At 37.0% G+C, this 18,012-nt stretch overlaps 1 protein-coding gene and 1 non-coding gene across 15 annotated transcripts in view; both read right to left on the bottom strand.

The window, feature by feature from the left end:
- The window catches only part of RUFY2 (RUN and FYVE domain containing 2), a 76,640-nt gene that overhangs the window by 36,344 nt on the left and 22,284 nt on the right, over positions 1–18,012 (bottom strand). For 8 of the 14 annotated variants that reach the window (XM_059052691.2, XM_059052692.2, XM_067025485.1 and 5 more), the window contains 4 exons: positions 16,193–16,290; positions 13,651–13,770; positions 5,556–5,685; positions 5,161–5,255 (listed from right to left, as the gene is read on the bottom strand). In XM_059052691.2, coding sequence (XP_058908674.1) covers positions 5,161–5,255; positions 5,556–5,685; positions 13,651–13,770; positions 16,193–16,290 — 443 coding nt within the window. Of the gene's footprint in view, positions 1–5,160; positions 5,256–5,555; positions 5,686–13,650; positions 13,814–13,988; positions 15,438–16,192; positions 16,291–18,012 lie in introns of those variants that run through there. The other 6 variants (XR_010838955.1, XR_010838954.1, XM_067025489.1 and 3 more) reach the window with 5 other exon arrangements.
- On the bottom strand, positions 880–1,009 carry LOC131751714 (small nucleolar RNA SNORA19). Its single transcript, XR_009334279.1, has one exon. It is a non-coding gene; the product is annotated as a small nucleolar RNA SNORA19 (small nucleolar RNA).

Raw genomic sequence — 18,012 nt, 5'->3', positions numbered from 1 at the left:
TGATATTAATGAATACTAATTTTTGAATTTAATCATAGATTTTTAAAAAATATTTGTTTTATTTATTCATTTTATTTATTTGGTTGTGCCAGGTCTTGGTTGCAGCATGTGTGCTTCTTAGTTGCGGCCAGCGGGCTCCTTAGTTGTGGTGTGCAAAATCTCAGTTGTGGCATGCAGGTGGGATCTAGTTCCCTGACCAGGGATCGAACCTAAGCTCCCTGCATTGGGAGTGCCGAATCTTAACCACTGCACCACCAGGGAAGTTCCTAGTCATTGCTTGAAAATGCAGATATTGAATGGTAAGCTTAAAAATTATTTTCTGAAATATTAATTTTCCCTTTTAACAAAAATGTTTCATATTATTCTGTATGACCTTCCCCCTCCCAACCCCATTTTATTAAAAAAAAAATTTTTTTTTGACTGCACCATGTGGCACACAGGATCTTATTTCCCTGACCAGGGATGGAACCTGTGCCCACAGCAGTGGAAACATGGAGTCCTAACCACTGGACCACCAGGAAATTCCCCCAACCCCATTTTATTTTATTTTATTTTATTGTTTGGTGGTATGTGGGCCTCTCACTGCTGTGGCCTCTCCCTTTGCAGAGCACAGGCTCCGGATGCGCAGGCTCAGCGGCCATGGCTCACAGGCTCAGCCGCTCCACGGCATGTGGGATCTTCCCGGACCGGGGCACAAACCCGTGTCCTCTGCATCGGCAGGCGGATTCTCAACCACTGCGCCACCAGGGAAGCCCCCCAGCCCCATTTTAAATAACACCCAAATGGTCTACATAAAGCCAATTCTGGTAAATTAGGAGCAAAGGTTAAAGTATTGGTCCAAACTCTGTCCCTCATCATCAACAAATTTTTCTTTTTTATTCTTGTCTGAAGGTGAACTCACAGCAATGGCTAAATTAGTCATGCTGCTAATTTACCTCCAAAGGTTTATTTAGCACCTCAAAAATATCTTTTCTCTTGACATAAAGAAAAAAGACAATGAAATGTGCACACAACAAATTTTTAAAGAGATCATCAGGGACTTCCCTGGGAGTGGTCCAGTGCTTAAGACTTTGTACTTCCACTTCAGGGGGGTGCAGGTTCAATCCCTGGTCAGGGAACTAAGATCTCACATGCAGCCATGTGGCAAAAAAATTAAAGAGATAACATCATTCTGTGTATTAGGGAAGAATTTGTTTTTACTTAATTTCAATCTGATAACAGTCATAGGAGTAGGAGGATAAAGAGGAAGGCCAAAAGTGTTTCAGCATATAAACAGGTACAAATACTCTTAGGGGCCTATGGTCTCTTCTCCAGCCCTGATTAAATTCTTATCACAACAGAAGAGAACCAGAGTTAAGGAAGGATAAAATCTGTTCTGACTCAAAAGTGGCCCTATCCATGTCTTAGAGACTATGGTTTCAGAAACAGTAAAGGAAAGCTAATAAATCTGAAACATAAAAATTCAAACATCAGCAAGGAAAAAACATACATATCAAAAATGAAACTAGGGCTTCCCTGATGGCACAGTGGGTAAGAATCTGCCTGCCAATGAAGGGGACACAGGTTTGAGCCCTGGTCCGGGAAGATCCCACATGCCGTGGAGCAACTAAGCCCATGCGCCAAAACTACTGAGCCTGCGCTCCAGAGCCCGCAAACCACAACTACTGAAGCCCGTGCACCTAGAGCCCGTGCTCCGCAACAAGAGAAGCCACCGCAATGAGAAGCCCACGCACCACAACGAGTAGCCCCCGCTCGCTGCAACTGGAGAAAAGCCCGCACGCAGCAACAAAGACCCAACGCAGCCAAAAAATTAATTAATTAAAAAATATATATATACTAAAAAATGAAACTACAAGACAACAAAATGGCAAAAAAAGATGTACACTTGTACAACAAATAATTTACAAAGACCCCATAAGAAAAAGATGAGCAATCAACCAAAAACAAAAAATGTGCAAAGGATATGAACAGGCACTTTACAGAAAATAAAATACAAATACAAATGGAACACAAATGTAGATGTTTAACCCTGCTCATAGTTAAAGAAATACAAATCAAGACACTTAAGATTTTCACCTGTCAGACTGGCAAAAACAGGCACTCTCTCCTATTACTGCAGGGGGTCTAACATCAGAGACGGCAGGTAATCTGGCACTAACAAAATCTTTTTAAATTAATGTTTTTTAAAAAATTATTTATGGCTGCATTGGGTCTTTGTTGCTGTGCACGGCTTTCTCTAGTTGCGGTGTGCGGGCTTCTCATTGCGGTGGCTTCTCTTGTTGTGGAGCACAGGATCTAGGCGTGCGGGTTTCAGTAGCTGTAGCTCATGGCCTCTAGAGTGCAGGCTCAGTAGTTGTGGCACACGGGCTTAGTTGCTCCATGGCATGTGGGATCTTCCAGGACCAGGGCTTGAACCCGTGTCTCCTGCATTGGCCGGCAGATTCTTAACCACTGCGCCATCAGGGAAGCCCCTTTTTAAATTTATTTTTATGTTTTTATTATGTAAGTCTCAGGTATATAGCATTATATTTCAAAACCTGTACACACTCCAGAGTGATCACCACCAAGTCTAGTTACCATCCATGGCTATAATCAAAAAATTTAAATTCTTTTGGCCAGCAATCACCTCTAGGAACTTACTCTTCAGATATACACATTAAAGTATATCAAGGGACTTCCCTGGTGGTCCAGTGGTTAAGAATCCGCCTTCCAATGCAGGGGACATGGGTTCGATCCCTGGTCAGGGAACTAAGATCCCACATGCCGTGGGGCAACTAAGCCCTCACGACTAACTACTGAGCATGTAGGCCACAACTAGAGAACCCACATGCTGCAACTACAGAGCCCACATGCTCTGGAGCCTGCACGCCACAACTAGAGAGCCCGTGCACTGCAACTACTGAGGCCATGTGCCACAACTAGAGAGAAGCCCACATGCTGCAATAAGGAGCCCGTGCACCCCAGCAGAGTATCCTACATGCCACAATGAAGATCCCGCCTGCCGCAACTAAGACCCAACACAGCCAAAATTAAAATAAATAAATATTTTTTTAAAGAAAGTATATCAAGATCTATCAACACACATGTATAAGGACACAGAAGCATGTTATAAAAGAAAAAATAATAAACAATGTCAATTAAAGCACATTTATCCTATGGAATATCTTTATGTAATGATATGGAAAAACCTCTAACTCATTTTTTCTTTTTTTTTTTTAACTCATTTTTTTTAAACTCATATTCTTAAGTTAAAAACAAACAAACAAACAAAATCCTACCCCCCCGACACACACAAACCAGCAAACTTCAAAAGAACATGAATACAGTGCCATTACACAGGGATTAGGTATGCAGTCAGTATACAAGGGGAAAATTTAGTAGTCAAAAAACCCTTGAAAATTACTGCTCAAAATAACATTGAGCAGTAATTTTCATGCAAACTATAATCTGAGAACCAATGAACCAGAATAAACGAAAAAGGAAAACAACGAAATTCTGAATTCAGCTATCTGGACATCTAAATGATCATGACTTTAATACAACTATAAAGTCTCTAGTATTGAGTGGGAGATGGGTGAAAAGTAATATACCTTCCTTGTTTTACTATTCTAACCTGTTTTAATATTAAACCTTTATGATCTTAAATAAATGTAAATGTATTTTTTGTTGTGGGGATTGTTCACTATTGAGTCCCTAGCACTTAGAATAGTGCCTGGCACATAGCATTTGTCGGATGAAGAAATGGAAAATGAGCACCTGGTCTGGCTCAAAATGATCAATGAATGGATGCCAGATTAGAATAAAAATCTTGCTTATTGAAATCACAATGCAAATTGTTCTTTGTAGAAACAAAAACATCTTGTATCTTTTTGAGAGCTGGTATTTCTTTTTGTGGTTTTAGGGAACTACTCTTTTTTTTTTGGCTGCGCCTCACAGCATGCGGGATCTTAGTTCCCCTGCATTGGAAGCACAGAGTCTTAACCACTGGACTACCAGGGAAGTCCCAGGAAACTACTCTTTACTATGCCCTTGGTAATTGTTCTCAAGACTTCCTAATGGAATCCTAACTTCAGCAATTAAGTCTCCATTCCAGTATGATTTCTATTCAGTTTAATGATTACAAAAGATATATATGATATATATATAGCTAATCATATCCATATATATAATGAAATCTTCATATATAGATTTGTTCTGAGGTTAGCTAACTTTGGGGATTGATACTTGGGAGGAGGGAGGCAACTGTTTATTTTATACCTTTTGGTGCTCTTTGTCTTTTTTTGGCCGCACTGCTCATGGCATGCGGGATCTTAATTCCCTGACCAGGGATCAAACCCAGGTGCCCTGCAGTGGAAGCGCAGTCTTAACCACTGGACCGCCAGGGAAGTCCCCTTTTGGTGCTCTTTGAATTTTCTAACCATATAAAACATCAAAGGGATTTATTTATATAGGTGATAAGCTTATGGGTCATTGTGGCTTTCTTTTACTTTTCTGTATTAAAAAAAAAAATGACACTTTTTTTTTAATGTGACAGTGTTACATTCAATACTAAATTAAACCCTCCAGAGTTTACCCTAGATAGTTGACAATATGTTCAATCAGGGCATAAAGATGAAGCTAATCCAAAACACAGACCATGTGGACTAAGGAGGAAAATGTGAGAAAGACAGAATGCCATTTCTCCTTCTTGTCTTCATAGAAACACAGTAACACTTCATTGTGACAGAACCAACCACAATGCATGAAGTCAAGCCTCAACTCCAGACGACATCAAACACCATTCACTTTTCACAATGCTGGCTCCTTCTCAGAACATTCTGAAAAAGATCTCTCCAGATATTTCAAAAATTTGACTTTTGTTCTGAGAAAAATATATTAAGTGAACTTCTGAATTCTCTGATTGGAAGAAATTAAACAAGAGTCTTAGATTTCATCTACTGGAAAATGTTTAGAGCTAACACTTACTAAAATGAACATAACTTAAAAAAAAATCTCTCCAATCCACACCCTTGTTAATCTTTAAAGTTTTTGTTTGGCTTTGTCTTTAATAGTTCATATCTTTCTATTTTATATTTAAACTCTTCTGTCTACTTGGTTTGGCACACTCACAACTTAATAAGGGTCAATGACTACTTAGTTGGAGGAAAAAAGAGAAATTACTCGCTAAGTTTGTTGCCAAGTTCTTGAAGAGCTTGCTCCTGTTCGTGATATATTTTTTTCAACTGGTGATTTTCATCCTGGAGGTGAAGGAACTCCTTCAAAACAATAAAAGACAGAAAATGCAATTTAAAAGAAACAAACTCCACACTGCATACATACAATTAAAGGATAGGAATGTATCCTTCAGCTTTTCATAAAAAATAGCTGCTCTAAAAAAAAAAAAGCTGCTCTATCAACTATCAGCTATTTTCCATTCATTTAATCTCCTTACTGATATTTTTAAAGATGACCAGTACACTCTGTTTCCTTGGTATAAATGTAAATTATTATTTGATTCTCTTTTTAAATAACTGTCATCAAGATAGAATTTTTAAAGTTTTACCGCCATTATTTACTTTTTTAAGACTAATGATTTGTTGGGTCTCATTTCTAAGATGAGATAAGGTGTCTTTCTCCTTTTGAAGATCTTCTTGCAAAGTTTGCCTCCATTCCTTCTCAATCTTCAGATCAGTTTCCAGTTGCACCCTTGAATGACAAATAATACAGAGAAATTCAGTGTTATTTCTCACAAGACGGTTGTATGTATTCTTTATTAACAGCATCTCTTTGGCTGATTACTTTCACCTTTGTAATGCAATTCTTCAGGTAGTTTCTTTCACAAATATTTTTTAGAAAACAAGTTCAGTAGCACAGGGTTTTCAGATCTCAAAGTCTCAGTTAATTTGTCAATCACAAAAATCTCTTGCTAAATGACAATTTGTCATTTATTAACTCTGTACACATACATGCTGTATAAGCATGGAAAATGCCTGGAAGGGCACACCATACTATTAAGACTGGTTATATCTTAGAAATGGAACCATGTTCTGGGCCATGAGAAAATTTTTACCACAAACTAATGACAAGTATTGTTCTGATATAAGGAATATAGCAACACAAAATCAATTCAACATCAGAAACAGAAAAATCAGCCCTGGTGCCAAGTGCTACTTTGCAGATTACTGTTGGAAGCTGACCCATTACAGTACAGAGCTAAGACCAGGGAGACACTAGAGGAAAATCCACACTGCCTGAAAATGCCAGTTCACATTTGAAAGCTCTATTTCATCATTCAAACAACAGGTGCTAGCTGGAAAAACAATAGTCAAATTCTTACATTTCAGGAAACCCCCCCAAAATAATTCCAATTATTATTGCTCATAAGTAGTTGTAACAGGTAAGGTATATACTAATAATGCAATAGTTCCTAATACTATACATTTTTAATTATAATATTATGTCATAATGTTGAGAATATCACCATATTACATTATATTAATTTTTGTGTTATTATGATTACTTTTGTTTCCTCATAAAGTTAGCATTTCCATCTACAGCCAAATTATTTTCAGTGAAGCAATTTTAGATTTTATAATTAAGGTTGAAGAGACAAGATACCTCAAAATGGAATTTACAAATTGTTGATAAATACCATTTCACCACAAATTTAAAAGGGATACAGAGGGACAGGTATATGCTACTAACACTGAAGTAAGCAAAGTACAGAGTGAGTGCATTGTTGAGTGGCCGCATCATCCAGAATCAGAAAAAACTGAGTTAAAAAGCAAAGGAAAAATTTTATTTTTAAGTTTTTTAAAATATATTGTCAAAACACATGTTGACCACCAAGGGCAGAAACCATAAAGGGGGAAAAAAAGGGAAAATAGAACTATATAAAACTGTAAAACGTCTAAATGAAAAAAACCACTATGAACAAAGTTTAGAAATAAACTATAGGGTTTCCCTGGTGGCGCAGCGGTTAAGAATCCTCCTGCCAATGCAGGGGACACAGGTTCAAGCTCTGGTCTGGGAAGATCCCACATGCTGCAGAGCAACTAAGCCCATGCGCCACAACTACTGAGCCTGCGCTCTAGAGCCCACAAGCCACAACTACTGAAGCCTGCATGCCTAGAGCCCGTGCTCCGCAACAAGAGAAGCCGCCGCAATGAGAAGCCCCCGCACCGCAGAGAGGAGTAGCCCCCACTAGCCACAACTAGAGAAAGCCCGTGAGCAGCAACTAAGACCCAACACAGCCAAAAATAAACAAATTAATTAATTTTTTAAAAACACACACAAAGGGGGCTTCCCTGGTGGCGCAGTGGTTGAGAGTCCGCCTGCCGATGCAGTAGACACGGGTTCGTGCCCTGGTCCGGGAGGATCCCACATGCCGCGGAGCAACTAAGCCCGTGAGCCATGGCCGCTGAGCCTGTGCGTCCGGAGCCTGTGCTCCGCAACGGGAGAGGCCACAACAGTGAGAGGCCCGCATACCGCAAAAAAAAAAAAAAAAAAAAAAAACACACACAAAAAAACTATAAACTTAGAAAACATTTTCACTGTATGTGAAAAACCCACAGTAAACACATAAGGAGCTCTTATATAAATAAATATTAAGAGGAAAAACTAGAGGCTATGAACTGGCAATTCACAAAATAAAGAAATACAAAAGGCTATTACTAGTAATCAAAGATATGCAAACTTGGGGCTTCCCTGGTGGCGCAGTGGTTGAGAGTCCACCTGCCGATGCAGGGGACACGGGTTCGTGCCTCGGTCCGGGAGGATCCCACATGCCGCGGAGTGGCTGGGCCCATGGGCCATGGCTGCTGAGCCTGCGCGTCCGGAGCCTGTGCTCCGCAACGGGAGAGGCCACAACAGTGAGAGGCCCGCGTACCGCAAAAAAAAAAAAAAAAAAAAAAAAAAGAAATCAAACAATAAAGCACAATTTTTCAGGCTAAATGATTCCTTTAGGTTAACTGAGATACGATAGTGTAGACCTATAGTAACTGATATGATACAATGTCCATAATGTAGTAAATACAATAAACAAGATACTAAAGAGCATGTAGCATGATCCTCTTTCTATTGATAAAAAGCAAAAAATATCTATGCACACCCAAAAAGAATGTTAGAAAAAGGTATATCCAGGGAATTCCCTGGCGGTCCAGTGGTTAGGACACCACACTTCCACTGCAGGGTGCCTGGGTTTGATTTCTGGTTGGGGAACTAAGGTTCCCTCATGCCACGAGCACAGCCAAAAAGAAAAAAGGTATATCCCATATTTTTATGTTCTTCACTTTTTTCCGTATTTTCTTACATTTGGTCAACAGCATGTAATGTTTTCATAATCAGAAACCAAAAAAAGTTATTTACATTTTAGGTGAAAAAATGGAATTTGTTTTTCTTGGACAAAGTCCCAACTGCCTATTTCTACAGAAACAGTTCCAATTTTTCTGAGGGATCCCCTTGATCTCCAAATTGTTAACATGTTTATGCTCTACCAAAATGGCACCCAATAAGAAATGAAATTATTTTCACAGTTTCAGCAGGGACAAACATCTTCTCTCCACAGCTGTACCCAAGACCTATTGAGTAAGTTAGCCCTACAGGGAAGGACCAGGTCCCTGGAGCATTATTTAAGTCATCCTTTGGTCAGGGATCAAATAGAGGCATCATTGTAGAATTAATATCAGACTTGTCTTACCTACCCTTTTGTCAAACTCTAGAAAAGTGATTCAGTAACACAGAGTACTGAAGTTTCAAGATTGTACTGTATTGACTGGCAAAGTGTCCCAGTCTTACTTTTCACATTTTTCCATTTGGCAGGGTACAGGGACTTAAACAACAAAACCCTTGGCACCATTAATAAATTTGATGACTTAATGTTCTTTGTGATTTCTGTTGCCAAGGGAGTCCTGAAAGTGCTTTTGTGAAAGTCTTAAAATTAAGAGAAAATGTTTGTTTGCCGAGTGGTGGGGTTTTTTTTTTGGGGGGGGGTGCGGGGGGGTGCATGTGAGTTTTAGTTTCACAATTTACAAATGATGTAAGTTTCCAACCAAGGTAATACTCCCTGGCCTAAAGCCTTATTCTATATACCAATTTCTCAAAATGTTATTTTTGTGGTAGACTTAAAAGTAACTTAATTCGGTTCTGAACAAGGTGGAGTAAACACATTTCTACCTATCCCTCCAACTAAGTACAGTTAAAATCCCTAGACATTATATATAAACAAACATAAGAATATTCTGAAAGGGGAGAGAAGAAAGCAGACCAGCTAAGAATGTCAGAATTCAAGGAATAACATGGTGATGAGTTCCCTGAGGCTTCTTTTTGCCTTCTTTATAGCTCTGACTGGATGTAGAAGAAGCCCACAACCCACAAACAGCAATGGGCACAGACAAAAAAAGCCCCAAGAAAAGCCTACTCTCTCCTGCCAAAGAGCTAGGAAGAAGCAGCCTAGCATGATAGAAACCTTTTCAACGATAAATGCCCTATTCCAAAAAAAAAACACCAGAGGAAAAAACCATGCCCACCCCAACCACTGTCAGCAAAAGCCAAATGGGGAGCCTAGTTTCTACGCTCACCTGGCAATAATGAGGCATCCCTCCCAATTCCCACTGCTGTAGTATCAGAGAAAGAGCCAAGTGCGGAGCCTGGACTTTTTTTTACCACCACCCAGCAGTAATGAGGTATCTCTCCCCGACCACCTCTACGGTATTAGTGGAAGTCACATGGAGAGCCTGGACCTTTATCCTTATGCATCAGTAACAAGGCATTTCTCACCCTCCCCACAGTGTCAGCAAAGGCCAAGTGGGGAGCCTAGATTTCTACTCTGGCCTGGGGTTAGTGAGGTACCTCTCTCACTCCCCTCCAGGATGGTGTCAGCAGAGACCAAGAGGGAAGCATGGACTCCACTCCCACTTGATGATAACAAGGCACCACTCTCCCTCTTCAGTGTCAATGGAGACTGAGTGGAAAGCACAGATTTCAATCCCTGCCCACTAGTTAGGCACCCTTCTCCATTCCATCCAGGATGGTCCTGGGCTTCTACCCCCACTTGGTATGAAGAGTCAGTGTCCATGTTCCCCTGCTGGTGTGGTTTCAGCAGAGGACTGCTAAAACATAAGATTTAAGTAAGATGCAGTCTCATAACATAGTTCCCAAAATGTCCAGAATGCAGTTGAAGAATACCTGTCATACCAAGACACAGGAAAAATCAACAGATTCCAGGAAAAATCAACAGATGGCAACATGTCAGATAATTCAAGATGTTGGATTTAAGTAATAAGAATTTTAAAGCAGCCATCATAAAAATGTTCCCATAACCAATTAAGAATATGCTTGAGGAACCCTCCTACACTGTTGGTGGGTATGTAAATTGGTAAAACCACTATGGAGAACAGTATGGAGGTTCCTTTAAAAACTAAAAATAGAACTACCATACAATCCTGTAATCCCACTCCTGGGCATATACCTGCAGAAAACAGTAATTTGTAAAGATACATGCACCCCAATGTTCCCTGCAGCACTATTTACAATAGCCAAGACATGGAAGCACCTAAATGTCCATCGACAGATGACTAAATAAAGATGTGTTATATTTATACAATGGAATATCAGTCAGCCATAAAATGCCATTTGCAGCAACATGGACGGACTTAGAGATTATCATACTAAGTGAAGTAAGTCAAACAGAGAAAGACAAATATGATATCACTTACATGTAGAATCTTTAAAAAAATGAGATAAATGAACTTATTTACAAAACAGAAACAGAGCCACAGACATAGAAAACAAACTTATGGTTACCAAAGGGGAAAGGGGAGAGTTTCAGATTAACATATACACACTACTATATATAAAATAGATAACCAACAGGTCCCACTGTCTAGCACAGGGAAGTATACTCAATATTTTGTAATTACCTATAATAGCCTATAAGGGAAAATTATCTGAAAAAATATATAGATGTACGTATAACTGAATCACTTTGCTGTACCCCTGAAACTAACACAACATTGTAAATCACCTATAGTTCAATTAAAACAACAAAACAAAAAACTCCCAAAATGTAATTTCCTCCACCTGGAAATTCCTTCGCCTGCCCAGATAGTGACTTAGACTCTTGGGTATCATTTAAAATAGTTTATATTTTACCTCCTCTGAAAAATAAAAAAGAATATGCTTGAAACAAATTAAGGAATAGGAAGTTTTGAAAGGAAGAAAGGAAATTTTGGAAGGGAAGAAGAGTCAAACGGAAATCTTAGAACTGAAAAATGAAATAATCTCACTGTATGGTCCAAATAGGAGAATGAAGATGATGAGGAAAGAATGAATGAATTTCAAAACAGAACAACAGAGATTACCTGATCTGAACAACAGAAAGAAAACTGACCGAAAAAAAAAATAGTGTCAGTGTCCTGTGGGACTATTAAAAAAACGGTCTAACATTCATGATATCAGAGTCCCAGAAGAAGAGGAGAAAGCAGGTGGAACTGAAAAAAAAAAAAATCTGAAGAAATAATGGCTGAAATTTTTCCAGATTTCGCAAATATAAGCCTAATGATCCAAGAAGCTGACCAAAGGCAAAAAAGGATAAATCCAAAGAAGGAATCTTGAGGGTAACTAGAGGAACAATGATTCAAATGACAGTCTACCTTTCATCAGAAACTACGAAGACCAAAAGAAAGCGGCACAACACTTTTCAAATGCTGAAAGAAAAGAACTGTCAACTCAGAATTTTAAGGATAGTCTGAAAATATCCTTCAGAAATAAAGGTGAAATCAAGACATTCTCAGATGAAAGAGAACTAAGGGAATTTGTTGCCAACAGACCTACCTTAGAAGAATGGCTAAATGAAGTTCTTCAGACACAAAGAAGGAAACTTGGAGCATCAGGAATGAAGAAAGAACAATAGAGAGTTTTCTAAATTATGTTTAATGGTTGAAGTAGAAACTATATCATTGTCTGATGTGGTTCTCAATATTACATAGAGGAAATATTTAAGCAAATTATATTGTAAAAAAGAGAACGTAAAAAACCTAAGTGGAGGTAAGGCTTCCACACTTCCCTCAATATAGTAAAATGCTGATACCAGTGGTGAAAAGTTGCAGATGTATGATACAATGTCTAGAGTAACCACTTAAAAAAATCTATACAAAGAGATACACTAAAAAATACTATAGATAAATCAAAAGGGAATTCTAAATAATGTTCAAGTAACTCATGAGAAGACAGAAAAATTGAATAGAGGAATGAAAATACACAAAGCAGCAGATTTCAGCTCCAACATATCAAAAATTATACTAAATGTAAACAGGCTAAATACATCCTTAAAAGAGAGATTGGCAGAATGGATAAAAAACATGCACTATAGGAAACTTATTTCAAATATAATGATACAGATTAGGCTGAAATTTAAAAGATAGAAAGTGTAAACATTAATCTTTTGTTTACTACATGAAAACATTAATTAGAAGAAAGCAGGAGTGGCTATGTTAATATGAGATTAAAATAGACTTCAGAGCAAATAAAACCAGAGACAAAAGGCACATTATATAATGATAAAAAGGTCAATTCACCAAGAAGACACAGAAATGCTAAATATGTAGGCACCAAACAACAGAACTCAGAATACAAGAAGCAAAAACTGATAGAACTAAAAGTAGAAATATACAAATCCACAATTATAGTTGGGATATTTCAACAAATCCTCTCTTGATAACTGATAGAACTACTAGACAGAAAATCATCAAGAAGAGAAAAGAACTTAAAAACACCTCAATGGATTTAAAGGTAGCTTAGCAAGTTACATATCATACATGGTATGTGATCTTGTTAATGATCTATTAAACGTAATATTGGGTTGGCCAAAAAGTTCGTTCGGGTTTTTCTGGAACATCTTATGGAAAAACACGAACAAATTTTTTGGCCAACCCAATATATAACTCTTTATTTTCTATTGTTGTTTTGCTGTTTTCTTTAATAACAAACTGGTACACATTTATTGGGGAAAAAAATACTGATGTTTATAAAGTAAAAAGTAAAATACCCCTGTCAATTTTCCATCACTCCCTTGAGATAATCATTTTCCAGAATCTGTATTCTTTAAACTCTTTTCTATGTAAATACACACATATAGTTTTAATTTTATAAAAAATGGGATAATACTTAGCATACTGTCTGCAACTTACTTTTTCCAACTCAGTGACATATACTGACATCTTTCCTAGCTGGTAATGTATAGATCTATGTCATATGAAGTATTAATAAAAATGTTTTCAGAAAATATCACTTTCTTTGATAATGTAAGTTCCTTTGAGTTACAAAGGCCTATTATACTCAGTATGTAGAAACATAATGGCCATCAGATTAATGCTGAACAACAGCAAAAAGAATAAAACTCTCCTTGAGCAAGAAGATAGCAAGACAGTTGAAAGTACTCTATAAACAATAAAGGGAGCAAAAACGTAAGTTTTATCACAATTATGCTTTCTAGTTTTTTTTTTTCTTTTGGAAGGAGAACTCCACAACCTAGCCAGCACCATTAAATAAATAAAAATATAGGTTGAAAAAATATATATATGTATAGGTTGTCTACCATTATGTGCAAAAAAATGGGGGGAGGAAGAGGGGGAAATTATGTTAATACAAGCATTTATTTCCAAATATACTCACAGCTGTTTCTCCTTTTGGGAGATTTGTTTCTGCAGACCGTCAAATTTACTCTGGCATTCTTGTAGATATTTCTTGTCCTCATCTTCAGTGTCCATTTGCGCCTTCTCTGCTTGCTGCAATCTGGTGTAATTCAAATCAACTTTGGGTAAAACTGAGGCTAGAACTAGGGTGTAAAAGGGTGAAGAAGACAAATAAAAGAAAAATGGGGAAATAGAAACATTTCTAAATGAAAACAAAGTTTGAGGGAAAACTCACAAACTCAAACGTGAAAGAGCCACACAATGTCTAGAAATTGTTTTGTGATTTTTTTTCAATATAACACATAATATACCCAGAATACTATCTTCAAATGTGCTTTATTTCTTGTTCATAATTAACAATGCAAAGCAATATAGCCTTTACCACTTATGTAAAGCATAATGAGTTAACTTTCAAAGTATAATACGTGTGTTACTGCCTTTTTACAAAACCATGAAAAGTATAGTACTTATGTCTACACTAGGTGAAGAAGCCACATTGTTATATATTATGCTAGGATGTGTATGCTAGGAATCAAGTGTGCTACAAGGCCAAGAGCAAAGACCTGCAATTACTTCAAATAACAGCCAAGTCCTCCCTATAGAATCTTTATATATTTACTAAATTATGCCAATGTTCTGTGTGTGTGTATATGCGTTTTAAGATTCAAAAGAATTTATTACTAGTTGGCAACATTCTCTAGAGATCATTTTTGTTCCTCATCACTGAATTTTTTAAATTAGCTTAAAATGTGAATTTCTTTTTTTCTGCTTTTATTTGTAAGTCATTGCTTCTCCCTGTGCTTAGCTCCACTCCCTGCCTCCTATGGCCATCTAGGATTTCTTAGATTTAATGTCACTACTTTTATAAGAAAACATCTCCCAAGTATTCAAAGGACATTAAGTCCTTGTAGGGAATCAAAAGAGAAATTTCTATTCAACTAACCAAAAAAATTACCTCTTCTTTTCTTCCTTAAAACCATGCCAATAGCGCAACCCTCACACATTTCAAAAGTATAAAGGCCACTTCCAAAAAAAAGAGTAAGTGTAACATTCAAGTTATCTCTAAATTTAAATTTAAAATATTAAGATGGAGAGATGGGAGACCCAAGCTTTTCTCTAAGGGTACAGAAATGAAAATAAAAGTCAGAGTGAGGTAGGCCTTGAAGTTGTGCTATCACAGAAGAGGGCTAAGGGGAACTGGAAAATCAAGGAGCTAAAGCATAAGATGATGGCCAATCTGGGTTATAAACTGTTTTAAAACATAGTAAAAAATCAGTAAAGGAGCTAGTAGGCAAAGAGTGGGCCAATGGGGAAAAAAGTCTGTGCCAACACATTGTGAAACCAAAGATTAACTTATTATTAAACAATTTTTATATTTTCCATCAAAAAGTAGCTAAAAAGATAAAACTGCATTCAAAAATTCTGACCTTCAAAGGGTCAATACTCAAATAAGCCCTTGTGCACAAGGTATGAGGAATTTTTGGAAATCCAAGTGCACCCACTCTGCTTTATGGCAGTGTATTACCACAGCAGCTGATCAAGAAGTGTACAGGGTTCCTAATACCCTTTCAGAATACATAATAGCATAAATTCTTTTTCAATTTAATATATTATAAAATTGTTGATTCTCTTTTAGTCTGTTTGAATACAAGTGGTTTTCAGAAAGATATATCTTTGACCAGCTTGTACTGGTCCTGAGTGTCACTGCTGGCACATTTCACCAATGACATTGCAATTGTTCTAGTTTGAGTTAACAAATCATTGTCACTTCATAATGGAATGGACAGAAATCAAAAACAGAAAAAGGTAATAAAGATGTCCAAAAATGTAAAAATGGGGATAAAGAAAACAAAAAAGAAAAAAGAAGAAAGAGGATGTCAATAAAAGAATATTCATGTCAATAAAGCATTAATAGTTATGTTTTTCATAAGTAGATTCAAAGAAAGCAATGATAAGACATATGTTGACACCAACATGACAGGTCAATGGAAATACATTACACTTTCCAACAATAAAAGTGAAAAATGCCAATATAAAACAATTCAATTTAAACAAAATTATTTCCTGGGTTAGGTTGAGGGTCCTAGCTCAAAGAAACACAACTAAACTGCCAACTCAGAAATCTTGATTTCACATAAAGGGATGGTGAATGACAAGGGATATGACAATTAATATGCATGGAAATCAATCAGGGATAATTCCACCATGGATTTTGTTCGTTTTTCACTTTTTCAAGGTTTTTGTTTGTGTATTTGTTTTATGTAATACATTGAACCAAATGAAACTGCCGATATTAGGCCTTTCTAAAAAATCTACAAAATGGCAAGTTCAAATGAATCAGGCTAATATAAAGCAACTTGATTCCATGCAACAACCAAAACAAAAAAGGCAAAATTCTGCTGGGCTTAAAAAAAATGCCTAATCTAAATTTTCCTAATGGTCTTTGTGGCAGGTATCAGAGTTGAATAAAGAAAAGGGGTGTAAAGAAAGGAAAAAAGAAACTAAGACTGGAAATGCTGTACCTTTGTTCCAGCTGCCTCATGGCGGCAGTAATTTTATTGGTTTTTTCTTCTAGTCGGGCAATTATTTCATTTTTTTCTTTCAAATCAGCTTCAGAACCCTATTTAGAAAAACATAAAAGCTACAGTGGTTTTGATTTTTAAACCTGAATATCTATAAGCTTTGTATACCATTTTGCTACAGGATTGTTACTTTGAAATGAGCAGAGTTTATTTGTTGATTAAAATACTCCTAGATACACCCCTATGTTCATAGCAGCACTATTCACAATAGCCAAGACATGGAAACAACCTAAATGTCCATCAACAGATGAATGGATAAGGAATATGTGGTACATATAAACAATGGAATACTACTCAGCCATAAAAAAGAAAGAAAGAATGCCATTTGCAGCAACATGGATGCAACCAGAGATTATCATACTAAGTGAAGTAAGTCAGAAAGAGAAAGACAAATACCATATGATATCGCTTATATGTGGAATCTAAAATATGGCACAAATGAAACTATCTACGAAACAGAAACAGACTCACATACAGAGAACAGACCTGTTGTTGCCGAGGGGGAGGGGGAGGGGGGGAGGGATGGACTGGGAGTTTGGGGTTAGTAGATGCAACATATTACATATAGAATGGATAAACAACAAGGTCCTACTGTATAGCACAGGGAACTATGTTCAATATCCTGGGATAAACCATAATGAAAAAAATATAAAAAAGAATGTATATGTGTATATAACTGAGTCACTTGGCTATACAGCAGAAATTAACACAACATTGTAAATCAACTACACTTCAATAAAAAATAAATTTAAAATAAAATAAAATAAAATACTCCTAGATATAAAGCAGTACTGCTACAACTAGTCTTCATTTAAAATGTAATAAAGGGAGAATTCCCTGGTGGTCCAGTGGTTAAGACTCTGAGCTTTCACTGCCAAGGGCGGTGGTTCAATCCCTGGTCGGGAAACTAAGCTCCCACAAGCTGTGCAGCAAGGTCAAAAAAAAAAAAGTAATAAAGGAAAAAAACCCTCAGCCTTCAATATTTTCAGAAGATGACAGAATAAACTCGTGTAAAATATGCTATTATTTCAAATTAAATTGTAAAGGGCTTTTGGCAACAAGTCTACTTAACAGCAATGTCACTTTATTAGAAAATTTGTAACAATTATAGTAAAGCATTTCAATTAAAATTAAATCTCTTAGGACTATACTGTGTAAAGAAGTTTACAAAAATGTCTTGCACATTTTGACTGAATTTTCCCAAAAGATTTAAGCTTCATCTGTTAATCTGTCAGCATTAAGAAACAAACTAGGGACTTCTCTGGTGGTCCAGAGGCTAAGACTCCACGCTCCCAATGCAGAGGGCCTGGATTCGATCCCTGGTCAGGGAACTAGATCCACATGCTGCAACTAAGAGTTCGCATGCCGCTACTAAGACCCAGCACACCCAAATAAATACATAAATAAAAATATTTTTAAAAAACAAAAAAAGAAGAAACAAACTCAGATAGGTAATTTTTTTGTTTGTTCTTTGACATTGCTACATTTCTTCAGCTTCCATTTAGGAAGTCACTGGTTTTTACTACCGACATGGCACAATTAAAATGGGTTCATCTCTTAAAAACCGAATCTTTCATACAAACATTCATTTTCAATTTTTTTTAAATTTATTTTTATTTATTTTTTTTGGCTACATCAGGTCTTAGTTGCGGCACACAGGATCTTTCGTTGTGGCACGTGGGATCTTTCGTAGCAGTGTGTGGGCTTCTCTCTAGTTGTGGGGTACAGGTTTTCTCTTCTCTAGTTGTGACGTGCAGGCT

Source organism: Kogia breviceps, chromosome 2, assembly GCF_026419965.1.
Source record: "Kogia breviceps isolate mKogBre1 chromosome 2, mKogBre1 haplotype 1, whole genome shotgun sequence".
NCBI lineage: Eukaryota > Metazoa > Chordata > Mammalia > Artiodactyla > Physeteridae > Kogia > Kogia breviceps.
Note: the sequence above shows the minus strand (reverse complement) of the source record. Positions and strands in the feature narration are given on the sequence as shown.